The sequence below is a fragment of the Grus americana genome, chromosome Z, assembly GCF_028858705.1.
Source record: "Grus americana isolate bGruAme1 chromosome Z, bGruAme1.mat, whole genome shotgun sequence".
In the NCBI taxonomy this organism is placed as follows: Eukaryota; Metazoa; Chordata; class Aves; order Gruiformes; family Gruidae; genus Grus; species Grus americana.
This window is the reverse complement of record NC_072891.1, coordinates 50,312,036-50,324,964: the sequence shown is the minus strand read 5'-3', so window position 1 is coordinate 50,324,964 and position 12,929 is coordinate 50,312,036. Positions and strand designations below refer to the sequence as shown.

The window sequence follows — 12,929 nt, the reverse complement described above, 5'->3', positions numbered from 1 at the left end:
GGGAATGGTGACACTGACTCTTGAAGTGCCTCTTTTCCATCTGAGCCTGGGATCACTTTAAGTCCAACGTTGTTTTTCTTCATTGCTGTTTTTCTTCACTGTCAAGAATCGGTACTTCCACCCCCCGCCCCCCTCCCCCGTCTTTTTTTCCTTCTTTTTGTGCATGACTTACAGGCTTTCTGTCTTCACTAAACTTCGGGCCGGTAATTACAATTGCTGACTTAATGTTCCCCTGTCCTATTCGACCCAGATGCCGCCCTCACTCCCTTCTATGCACGTGAGGGACATATTCCGTATCTTTCCGACTGCAATCCCCCGCTGCTGGCATCGCTTAAAAGGGGACGCAGAGTCTCAGAAGTCTTCATTAATCATCCACAGCTAACCGTTCACGGTATAAATCATTGACGATTCATCCTCACACGAAACTTTGCTTCACGGCAGGCAGCAAACGGACGGCCGAGCTCCTCCGCACGGCAGCAGCCGCGGCGGAAGGCAGGGTCCAGGGCCGGTGCATCACTCTCACACCGTTCAGGTATCGCCACCTCCCGGCAGGCCGGGCCATAGAGCTGCCCGGCACCGGCCGGGCTCAGATGCGCTCTTTTTAAAACCTGCAGCTCTGACTCTGATGGTTTTGGGTGTGAAAATGACGGGTATTTTTCGTTGTCTGATTAAAAGTCCCCTTTCTTCATACTGTTGGAAGCAGGTAGAGATAGCGCCAGGGTTTTTAAGAAGCTTTGTGTGGGTCTTTAGGGGAAAACATGCTCTGAAGAAACTCCATCATTTTGTAGATTTGAGCCCTAACCAAAGCTATAATGTTTTCTTTCACTGAAAAACCCATTTAACATGTTCTCAGCTGCTCCTTCTTCTCTGAGTCACTCACACCAGCCTCCCTTTCTCCATGGTGCAGTTTGCTACCCCTTCACTCTGCTGTGACAATTACCCGTGGGGCTACGCTGCCAAATAGCATTTCTGAAACGAGTCAATCTAAAAATAAAGATGACCAAATCCAGACAACCAAAAGAGAAAAACCTCATCATATCAGTTGATGGTGCACATGGAAAACAGCCACAGCAGTACGCTGTGAGTCAGCCACTGACTGATCCCCCCAAAAGGTAAGTACCTGATGGAAGAGTTGTCTACTTTTTGGTCTTTGTTGCTTATTATTCAGATTCACATTCAGTCCCATCCAGCCTTTGCTTTCCTGAGGACTTGAGCTTGCAGCAAAAGCTAAATGAAAGCCTAAAATCTCCGGTGTTATTTCAGAAGACCTAGAACAGTTACCTGCACCTTTGAGGGAGGTTCCACATGGTACAACATTACTTAAATCCGGCATAGCTGACATCGGTAATGCAGAAATCCTTGGACAGCTCATATGCTGCACTGGCTCCTGAAACCTCTAACCCTCCAGATCCAGCACAGTATTGTTGAAAAACAGTATCTTGGAAAGGCTCAGGTCTAATAACAACATGCATATTTTGGGAGATTTTCCTGCTAGTTCTGAATCACTCCAAAAGCAGCCCAGGCTTCAGTGGGCTTATCTGTCATGTCAGCTACCTTTCAGTCTCATTAGGGGAAATCTCAACCTTCCACAACAATCACAGTAATTCAGTGAATATACACACTCTGCACAGCATCAGCATTTTTTAGAAAGCACTTAAATATTAAAGGATTCTTGTTAAAACAACATATTTTGTAAAACAGTGTCTTTAATTTCAATTTTAAAACCTAATCCATTTATTTTGCCATACTTTATATTCTCATTGTAAACTTTTATTACATAATAGTGAAGTTAAAAACAATCAAGTAACATCAGAAAGTGTCATTCACTCAGAAGAGAGGGGAAGAAATATTCCTCTGGTTTTGTTGTATCAGATAACACTTTTAAAGAGATACATATATAGATATATATATCTATCTCAGAGAAACTGAGTACTGTCACTCACTGGCTAGTAGAGATTTGTGCAATTTGGTTATAACTAATATCCCCATGAATGTACTAATTGCACATGTAGAGCTAACGATTTCTCTGCAACAGGATTAAAGCAACAAAACACTTACATATAACTATAGCTAAGTTCCACACAAGCTGTTTTTGTAGAAAAATGTTTCTTAAAAACAAAAAATAAATCATCTTCAATATAAGTCAAATTTGGTCACATTTGAAACATGGTCTATTGCACTCAGTATCTTTCAGTAGCATATGCTTTAAACTACCAAAAATCACCAGGTATTTTTTGAAAAATAGACCATAAATTTAGTAAAAAGAAAAAAAATACAGTAACTCCTATATTTGTTTATAGTCATCTCTTTTATGAAAATTATTTCACACTTTCTCACTGTAATTGCCCACACAGTTTCTTTGCTCGAGAAAAAAATATCACTGCATCTCTAAAAATACCCTGTTCACACAACAATTAAATGCGTATGTTCTAACCAGCCATATGCAATAAATATATCTAACTCTAAATCTTATTCTATATATTCTTCTAAAATCTGTGCATCTAGTAGATGCAATGTATGTAGACTCCTGAGATATATGTAAATGCCAGCAAAGTAGCTGCTTGTGAGGAATAAGCGACAGAAATTTTGATATCTATAATATTTAAAATGAGATTGGACAAACAAAACATAAGGGTAAAAATAGAATCAGAAACAATTACATTATTTGTTATTACCATGGCTATACTTGCACATTAATGGAGATGCATGGTACATTACAAGAGTGGTAAGATAAACACCTTTTCCTGAGATGCTCACAGGGATTAATAACAGGACAAATACTAACATTTAGGAGTGGACAAAAGTAAACTTGACGTCCATATGCCTGTTTTAAAATATTTGAGCTAGGGGTGAAATTTAGCTTTAGAGGCGGTAAGGTGTGGTGAATTTTCACAAATGCTTTTCAAGAAAGGTTTGAAAAAAAGATAGAAATGATTGCTGCTCAAAATACAACACAAGGAGCTGTGGTATACCCCAAGAGACAGATGGAAAAGATATCTCTGGAGAAGGCTGAAACAGCACAGAGAAAGAAAGGTGCTGCTCCATCACCTTTCACTGTACAGCTATCTTTTCAGGAATGCAGTGACAGAGTTTCTCTTAAAACCCAGAACCATTGTGTTAGGTGCTCATACGTTTTGTTGCAAGACGAGAGCAAGCCCCTGAGTTCCCAGGTTTCATCAGGAAAAAATAAATCCCTGAGGGACAGCTGTGTTTCTACTTGAGAAGAGGAACGACACAAGTTGGTCACGTTTAAAGGAGATGCTGATGTTGGAAGTTCACATCTCCCATTGCTACTGAGAAGAATGTGATTTGGTTTTAAAGGGACTTTGAGGTAAAAATCAAACATGCTGTCATTCAAAGCGACTGACACACTTTCACAGTGAATTTCCTTCACCGTGAGAAATGTTTATGCTATTCTTCCTTGGGGAGGGGGAAGGCTGGAACAACTCTTAATGCATCTGAGGGCTAAGAACATTCATACCAATAATCTAAATTCCAATCCCCATTCAAATACAAGAGAGGAAGAGGGGTGAAAGACATTACATAGGTTTTACATGACCAAAAAAAGTAATGTGAATAAAGCTGTAAATAAAATGAAATGGAATGTAGCAAAAGTATGAGCATCTGCTCTGATGTCCTTGCTACTCGCTCTGGGGCCTCTCCATTTTCAACACTCTATTTTGGGGCTGGAAGGTGTAGAAGGCAAGAAAAGGCAACCCTACAGACACAGGGCTTAGCTCTGAGCTTTGCAGGGTGAAAGCAGCAGTACAAATATCAAAGTCACTTGGTTTTGGAAACTGAACTGCTTCTCAGAGGGTGCTGGCTGGAGGCAGGAAAGCTGCTGTTCTTCGTGCTCTTAGTGGGAAATGTCGTAGTAGTAGTTACGTAATCTCAGCTCGACCGCAACAAATCCTGGTCGGTCATCAACACTGTGGAAAGACGACAAGTATCACTGCATAGGAAGGAGAAACCTGTAAAGGTGCATGGGCCTTGTAATGTTTAGGACTCTTCCTCAGTGACAGCTCATTTAAAGCTGCTCACAATATTTTAAGGCTACGAAAATAATGCTACAAAATGAGTACCAAGTGGCAAATGTCACTACAGACCATCCAGTCAGTGGATTTACTATCATGCCTGCTTCTTTGTGGCTGGTGAAGGTACTACAAGAAAGAAATGGTAAATCAGCACCATTTCATTTTCTACTTCATTTACTTCAGTAATAACCTAGAGAAAATAATATTCACAGCGCAATATCTGTGTTATAATGGGTACTACAGTCATACAGAGTGGCTTAGCACCACTGAGAGGAGCCTACGCATACACTATATGGCTGTACTGGCTTTCTTTCCTCTATATCTGCAACTCTTCATTGATTTGGGAGAATACAAACCAACAACAAGCCATTACCATAACATAATGAGATAGTTACACTGCCTGACTTGAGCCTTCTTTTTATTTTTTTTTCTTTCCAATATTAAATAAATCAAATAAATCAAATAAAAAGCAGCATGCTTTTTGATATGCTTATTAATCATCACAAAAAATGATCCCTTTCACTCTAGAACCGTTACAGCATCCTTTGAGTCTAACCAAAAGGCAGAAATTATTTTATGGCTCCACATTCCTTCTAGAGTACTAGGTGTAATAAAACTAATAAAGAAGCAAAACTGAAGTACCACAGCACCTTAAATGGAACCCAGAGACCTTTGCTGGACACACATATTCTCCAGGTGGTGCACTGGAAGAATAAGTGACATGACAGTAGACTTTGGGGCTTTATGGAGACCTTCCTGCAGCTAAAAGTAACTTTAACAAAATAGGTGAAAATGATAAATCACAAAACATTTTTAATACATTTTTGCAATATACTAATTAAAAAAGAATATCAGGTAGGCTTCCTTTTTCTTCTTCTCTGTATTTCATAATTCTAATTTCTGAATTGTTATCGACCAGAGAAAATGTTTCTGACATAGCAGGTATGATCTGAAAAGATGTTTTGCCCCTCGCTAATAGGAAGTCAATGTCAGATCCAATCTGAGCACATTCAGAAATGAGAGAAGAGAAAAATAGGTCAAAACAATTACTTATTGAGGAATGGAATGAATGATTTGGCAATATGACTTTGACATTTCAGTAAAGAAAAAGTCCTGGAAATGAAAATTAAACCAGATACAATCCAAAATGAACCAAAATTATTTGCTTAATTTCAAACTTTCTTTTCAATATACATCTGACTGGCCTTTTCGTGGAATTATTTGTTTTTTATGATACCCTATTTTTTGTACATAACTGTTCCAGAGCAAAATCAGCTGTGCAAAATCAGTTTCTTGTAGTACACTCAGTAACTCAAATAATTGTTACTTTTAAGTGCAACTGGCTCTTTAGTTTGGAGGTTGTCTGTAAGCTAAACACCAGCTGAAACGATGTATTTTGAAATACCCTTCCCTCCCCACCCCTCTTTCTGGCTATTAACTAGTAAATTAAGAAAGAGAGCATCACATCACACTCACTTGTATGTCCAACACAATTTCATTAGATCATAGACTTCTGTTGGACAGACTTCAGGACGTTCCATTCGTTCGCCTCTCTCAATCATCTGTGCAACTTCACCACCTTTCATTCCCTGGAACACGGTGACCAGAACAGTCTGAGTCGCAAATGATTACAGCACATATGCTACTATAAAACAAATAGAGGTCTGGAGTTGATTTTTGGGCTATCCTTTGACTCATTTGTTGTAACAGATGGGGCACTGAGGAATGCTTTGACCTGCAATAACCCTTTTTAGGTAGCAAAAGCCATTGGTTCAAATTGTCTCTGAATTTTTACAGAAAAAAAATTGCCAGATAGAACTACTCACCTTATATGGTTTTTGCCCATAAGAGAAAGCTTCCCACATTAAAACCCCAAAGCTCCAGACATCGCTTTTGCTAGAAAATTTGTAGAAATTCATGCATTCTGGAGCATACCACTTGACTGGCCATTTTCCATGACTTTGTGCCTAAAATAAGTCATAACAGAAAGTAAAAAACCAGGCTAGAGACAGAGGTAAGTAGTAAACCACATCAGAATTCATACAAGCCATGTTAACTTAGATCTGCACACATTTGTACTAAGTATCATAACATTTCTAATGCAGTTGGCATTAGACAGAATGGGATGCAGCTTCTTCAGAAGTATTACAAAATTGTTCCTGACCTTCCACTTTCAAAATAATGCACTGAAATGAAATCTATGGTAAAACAAAGCTTAGCAAAATTACCCGGAGTCATGCTTTTAGTGGCATTTAATTTTGAGTTGCTCTTTACAAGTAAGATTTTTCATCTAGGCTCTCCATAGAGGCTAAGAGATACACAGCCAGCTACAGTGAATCTCATTATCACTTGAAGTTGATGCTCCGTTTCAAAGCACAGCGACTGCCTTGTGGCAAACTGCAGTTTGATTAAATTATGCCATAACACTGTGTTGCGACAATGCAAGTGTCAAGCTATCCCAGCACAGTGCTAGATCTAGTGAAAGATCTAGTGTGCAGTTGTAAAGGGAATGGGCCTTTGATACCAGTTCTCAAAACTCTGATGACCAGCTCTAGCTAGGCTAGTGGCAGCGATTTAAGGTGTTACTGCCTTTTCTGGCAGCAGCTATTATTCCCATAGGAATGTCATCAGAAATTAGTATGTGCTTGCTCCTCCTCTGCAGCGTTTCATGGTCTGGCTTATTAGTTTTAAACAGCTGATGAAAGGGAATAGGCAGAAGGAAGAAATAATTTGAACTGCAAGAGCAATATATCAGAAAAAAGATGAAGACATGATTAGAGCCTTTGTCTCCCACAGATGTTTTTACCTTATTAAAAGCAGCAGTTGTTTAACTCCCTTTAGCTGTACAGAGATCCAATGAATTTAAAACCAATCTAAACAAATTCTGCTTAGATCAAATGATTATTTACCAATGGTATTCTTTCACAAAGTCCCCAAATTCAGTTCTGTTAGTCAATAATACAGTATGCTAGCCTAAATTTTCCTTAGACATGGTGAAAACCGTAAGTGCCCAAAGGTTCATATCTACAACGAAGACATTTTCCCCCTTTTATATAATGAGGTATCTCATTTCCATCACAAATTTCAACCTGCTAATGACAAGCTTACCAAAAGTAAATGAAAGAAGTAAGCAAAATAAAGGAAGAGACTAGCTTTTTCCTCGCTACACATCTCTTAATGTTGATCACACATTTTGAAAATCAGTGACCTACTATCAGGCTAAAAAATAGTGGCTGATGTATATTATTTCTCATTTTCAACTTTTAAAACCAACTGCACTTCAGCTGAAAATAACCTTATTAAGCTAGGCTACTATAGAGCTTTCATGTCTTGTGCAAACCTTACCTTGTAATAATTTTCATCAGCACTAAGAGCTTTAGAAAGTCCAAAGTCACTAATTTTGGCATAATGTTGGGTGACTAATAGCACGTTCCTTGCAGCCAGATCCCTATGAACAAAGTTATTCTCCTCCAGGTATTTCATCCCCATGGAAACCTGATGTACCAGCTCTGTTATATTCTTCTCCGTGACATGTCTGAAAATCATAATTGAATTTTTAAGAGGTCAGGAGTTCATTTTCATGACTTTTCATTGAGTTCAAATAGAAATCTTTACTATGAACTTCCCCACATCATACTAGGAACCTAATCCACTTATGTTTAGCTAAGCTTTAATTAGAACAGGCAGCATAAGAATGTCCTGAACAAGATGATGTGTGATCCTATCAATAAATGAGCAACTGAAGGACATGTGAAAATTCTTTCATTTATTCAAAATGCACTATTTTACCAGAAATATTTGACAGTTAGGAGACATGTACAAGATAATCATGTCCCACTGAAGAGTAATTACAATTATTAATTATTACATTAACAACATGCCAATTTAAAATTGCCCTTGGAAAAAAAAAAAAATACCTGTATCTTTTTTTCCCCTTTGGATAAATTCTACGAAATGGAATGAAAGGTTACATACCTATTTTTTTGCAAAAATTTGTTCAATGGCCCAAGTTCAGCCATTTCCATTACTAACATCCAGGCCTCAGCTTCACATATCCCTATCATTCGGACAATATATGGGTTATCCAGTTGCTGCATTACATTTGCTTCTCTCAGTAATTCATCCTTTACAGCTGGATCATTACTCTCATTCTTAAGAATTTTTACAGCCACTGGCTTGGCACCCCTACAAAAGAAGAATCCAATTCTGGGATTAGTTGCTGAAAAATCCATGTGCAAATGCACACGATCTTTACTTGATGTTTCCGTACGCATAGTACAAACTGTGACAAAAGACAGAAGTGACATTCAGAGGCGAAAAAAAACTGACTGTAACAGGAACATCACCTCTATCAAATGCTTAGAAGACAGCTAAGCAAAAGACAGTGAATGGAAAGAACCTGAGAAAATTATAAATAGTCATACAAATGTCTTAACAAGCCTGAAAACAAATGTACTGGACAAAATTTTCCTGCCCATTCTGGCAAGAACGCCATAAAGCTTTTCTTACCAGAAAAGCTATAAAGGCCTTTATAAGCACTGAGATGTTTTGAGGGTGAGACTAGAACATGCAGCATCGCCAGGCCCCATGGCAGCGCTCTGAAATCCTAAGAAACTAAGCCTACTCCTGCAACCTTCAGCTTATACGACTAAGTGAAAGAGTGAATGATAAGACCGACAGACCTCAAGTGTGAAATGAGATTGGCAAATACACAAGCTGGGATCAGAGCCCTTCAAATCCCCTCAGACTGTACTGGAAAAGGAAAAATCCTTCCTGGCTCTGAAAACCTTGGTTAAAGACATGCCCCCAGATTCAAGTGGTGAAAGTGTATACATACTCAGCACATGCACTTAAACAACATACTGATAACATTTTACTATGAAAATGCATGAAAAGTCAGGTGCTCCCACTTTTGCCAGTATAAACAGGGTCCATTCCTATTCCAATTACATGATAAAAGAGGTCACAACATGTTCTGTCTTCTTGAAAATCAACGTTCCAGCTTCATAAAACAGGTATTTATCATACTTATTTTAGGTGAAAATCTCTTTGCTACAGGTAAGTTGTCCATGGCATTCCATTTCTCAAAGTGAGGTTGTGCAGATGGGAAATACTGAGTAGCATGACTGCCCATACAAACTACGGAGGAAGGCAGTGGACTTCCCACTCTACTATCCCTGATAGGAAAGAAAATAGTCATAAGGGGTGCTTCCTCACTTCACAGACAAAAATAATGGCTGGGAGGTGACTATGCTGCAGGCAAAGAGGTGTCTGCTAACAGAGGAAAAGAAAATGAGTGTATAGAAAATGAGTGTATGAGTGTATGCACAAAGAGAGTGTACAAAACCAATGAATGTTAGCTCAGATTATATAGGTACGGTCTGTCACCCCAAATGACACGCAAAGATTACTGCTGCTCTGAAAAATAAAGGCTAGAGGTGTTACATATTAGACTCCATGAAAACAGAAGGAAACACTTACTTTTTCATCTTATAGAACCCTTTCTTTACAGTACCAAAGTTGCCAGATCCAAGTTCTCCTTCCTCCAAGGTTAACAATTTCCTGTCAAGAGTGACATTTTTTGGTTTCATTTCATCTGGATCAGCATATGGACTTTCATAGACCTCAGTATCCATGGGTAACGCCTCTCTCTGATCACCTGCAGTTCAATCAATGAAAAAATTAAACATTATATGAGACATTTTTGCTGCCACAGCTACTGTATTCACCCTTTCTATGTTCAGGATCATCAGTGTGTTTGACTTATGAGGGCATTGTAAGGAAACCACACAGAGTCCAGCTACAGGCACTTTAGATCACTCGAAAAGATAGCGACCTCCACCTGGTGATGTGGTCTAACTCTTGAGCATCCGTGTAATGTGAAACCAGGAGGTTCCTTGACAGCAGGAGGGTTAAAGACTGGCCCTTCTCCTTAGTACTTCCCATTAATTACCTCAGACACTTCTTCACTCAGAATGCTGCCTTATATGTAGTTCATTCTTAGGCACCCATCTTTAATTGCATTTTACAGAAAGCCTGAGCACCAGTTTGGCACTCTGAATGCAACAGGGCACAAGTCTTTTGATGAAGTGCAAGGATGCAGCTTTTAGAGTCAAGGAAGTAATAATCTTCCAGTTCAACATGGAAAGAGGGATTTCTGCTAAATGACTTTTATTACACATGGTCACATCTGGCAGTTTCAGCTACCAGGCTTGAGCTATGATAGTAGCTATACCAATACACAACATGGTGTGAAATATATGCAAGAAAAAAGGAAATATGGGTTGAGGAGAGATCTCTGGCATAAAGAAGGAAATCGTATTAATGACATAAATTACTCTGCCTACCTGTTTCTGCTCCTGTAAGACCTCTCTTCCTTTGCATCACGTAAGGATTAAAAGGTGCTTCATCAGGTGGGTGGCCAAAAGTTGGCTGAAACTGTATCACACAAATAGAGTTTTTACATTTAGCAATGAATAGGTAAGTTAAAAGCATTTTTTCCCCTGAGGATTATGGCATAATGATTGCAAGAGACACATAGGTGAGAATCAGAAAGTAAGAAAGGGATCCAAAGTTTATTTCATTCTGGAGGTTATTGCTTGAGTAAATATGCAGGCCAAATGAAACATACACTGCTAAAGCGTAAAAAGTTATTGCAAATACTTCAGAGCATTTGATTTGAGAGAATTAACTGAAATGGGTCATGCACAAATCTTATTCTGCAGATATTAAATTTACATGCTCTTTTCAAATCTACCTTGTAACAAGTCATAAGGACTTCTTTCTAATCTGTCCCTCCTCCCTCTCCAAGTTATCTCTCTCCATATCTAGGCCGTAGAGAAATTCCTAGCACAAATGAAACCAAAAAATACTTCCTTGTTTCTCTTGTAGATGCGATAGAGTGACTCCACTTGGGGTGGGTAACTGGGGTAAAAAGTAGTTATTTTAATAGGCTTGTGTAACATCATGGACAAACATCATGGACCAGATACTAGGCCAGTCTGCTCTGAGGAGGGAGAAAACTATCTAATTCTTACTGTATTTGAACACCTGTTTCAAACACAATCACTCTGCCTTTATTCTTTGTCAGAGGAATACTATGGAGCACACAAACCACCACAGCAGAAACGGTGTGTTCTGGAGTTCCTTGGCTGAAGGATGAGTCTGCCACAATAAAGTATAGATGAAAGAAACTTATAATCTGCTCTCTTCCATCTGTAAACTGTCAGGATCAGGGAATTACAAATCTTATTTCTGCAGTTTAGTCCCTTGTCTTTCTCAGTGTAGAAATTTTACTCTACTCATGAGGGACTTCACCCTCCTAAGAGAGTGTTTTAAAACCAAAAATTCAAACACAAAACCAAGTTTCTTCAGCTTGAATAGGAAACAAAGGTATATTGTACTTGCAAAACACTGGATAGGGCTATTTTGCAAATGAGTATATAATTTTTCTTTTTAGAAACTGGAACTTTCAGTGGCATAAGTTCCTGCCTGAAACAGCTGAGGTTTTCAAGTAAAGAGAAACAGAGATTGAGAAATGTCCAGGAGTGAATTATTTGGTGCAACAGAAATTTTATCACTTGGAAACTGCATTTTGTAGGGAAAACACCTGACCTGGGTGGTACAGACCTTTAAATCATAATGAAGTGATCTGCCGAGTTGGATAAAGCAGAAAAGGTTTCACTACATAGATTTTACAGCAAACCCCAAGTAGAAGGCCAACACCTGGCAAGATTCCGGCCTAGTGGGATAAGCATGGTGGCATCAGGGATGGTAAGGGTAATGTTTCTGACTTGAATCGCTCAGTCTTGTGGAACAGTGTTGAAAGGACATTTGCTGTCAAGGCAAGCTGCAAGAGCCTGAGACGGTTCTGAGATAGATCAGGAAGAAGAACAAGGAGGCAAATGAATGGTATAAAACAAGATTCTCAGCTCTAGTTTTGTTTTTCTAGCCTGGTACACCTTGCCAGACCTGCAAGTTAAGAACTGTATTTCCAAGACCTGTATCACTATTTCATGCACAGGCCATTCACTAATCCCCAAAAACCCACTAAGATTGGAAGTCAATCCTAAACCTCTGAAGTGATGGGCTGGCCGTTTCACTGTGAACACTTAGGACAGTCTTTCCCTACACTACGTCAGGATGTATAGGGAAATGCTTATGTTCAGTCAAAAATATTAATCATCTTTTGCAAAGCAAAGCCAAATCAGATGAAATTATACTTACTGAGACCACAGTGATTTTAGTTTGTGCATTTCATATATCCTATATTGCTTTCAGAACACATCAAGAATACCTCAAGTTTTTTATCTCACTACTAAGAAGTGATCATAGTTCCACTGGAGAGCTTCCTGGATGTATTCTTGCTTCCTATGTTAACTATACTTGTACTTTAAAAGGGAGATCATTTTACATTCCAAAAGGTAATTGGAATCAATTAACTGAGTGCATACAAAGCAATATGGACTGGCATTAATACCTGTTGCTAGGCACATACAAATACAAAAGAAGCAGGTGCAAATTGCCACATTTCATGGATTTCATGGAAGCCTCTGGTTAACACTTCTTGCCCAAGGAGTCCAAAAGTAGAGTGGGGAAAAAAAGGATAAAATATGATGACTAGCTAAGAAAGGGACTGAGATGCTGCTAAGTCTTCAGTGGCAGTTTCCAGGATACTGGAAGGAAAGTTCTGAAATACTTCGGAGTGATAGAATCACAGTTTCAAAGGATAACTTTTGCTTTCTTTATCCTTAAAATAATCTGTCTGATATAAATGCAAAGTGTTCAGAAAATGACATCTAGAAGAGACTGCATCACTCTGGGATTCCTTTGTTTTTTGAAAGCTTTGATAGGGCTATCAATTGTCCTCTCTTCACTGTGGGGAGTACCTCGACT

The 12,929-nt window shown here is 38.8% G+C and overlaps 1 protein-coding gene across 2 annotated transcripts in view; it reads right to left on the bottom strand.

Annotated features, from left to right (window-relative positions):
* Positions 1-1,705: 1,705 nt before the first annotated feature.
* Positions 1,706-12,929, bottom strand: part of SYK (spleen associated tyrosine kinase) — a 56,947-nt gene continuing 45,723 nt past the window's right edge. For both annotated transcript variants that reach the window (XM_054810810.1, XM_054810811.1), the window contains 7 exons: positions 10,382-10,472; positions 9,516-9,693; positions 8,010-8,219; positions 7,380-7,569; positions 5,861-6,001; positions 5,511-5,623; positions 1,706-3,929 (listed from right to left, as the gene is read on the bottom strand). In XM_054810810.1, coding sequence (XP_054666785.1) covers positions 3,857-3,929; positions 5,511-5,623; positions 5,861-6,001; positions 7,380-7,569; positions 8,010-8,219; positions 9,516-9,693; positions 10,382-10,472 — 996 coding nt within the window. In that variant the 3' untranslated portion in view covers positions 1,706-3,856. The remainder of the gene's footprint in view (positions 3,930-5,510; positions 5,624-5,860; positions 6,002-7,379; positions 7,570-8,009; positions 8,220-9,515; positions 9,694-10,381; positions 10,473-12,929) is intronic.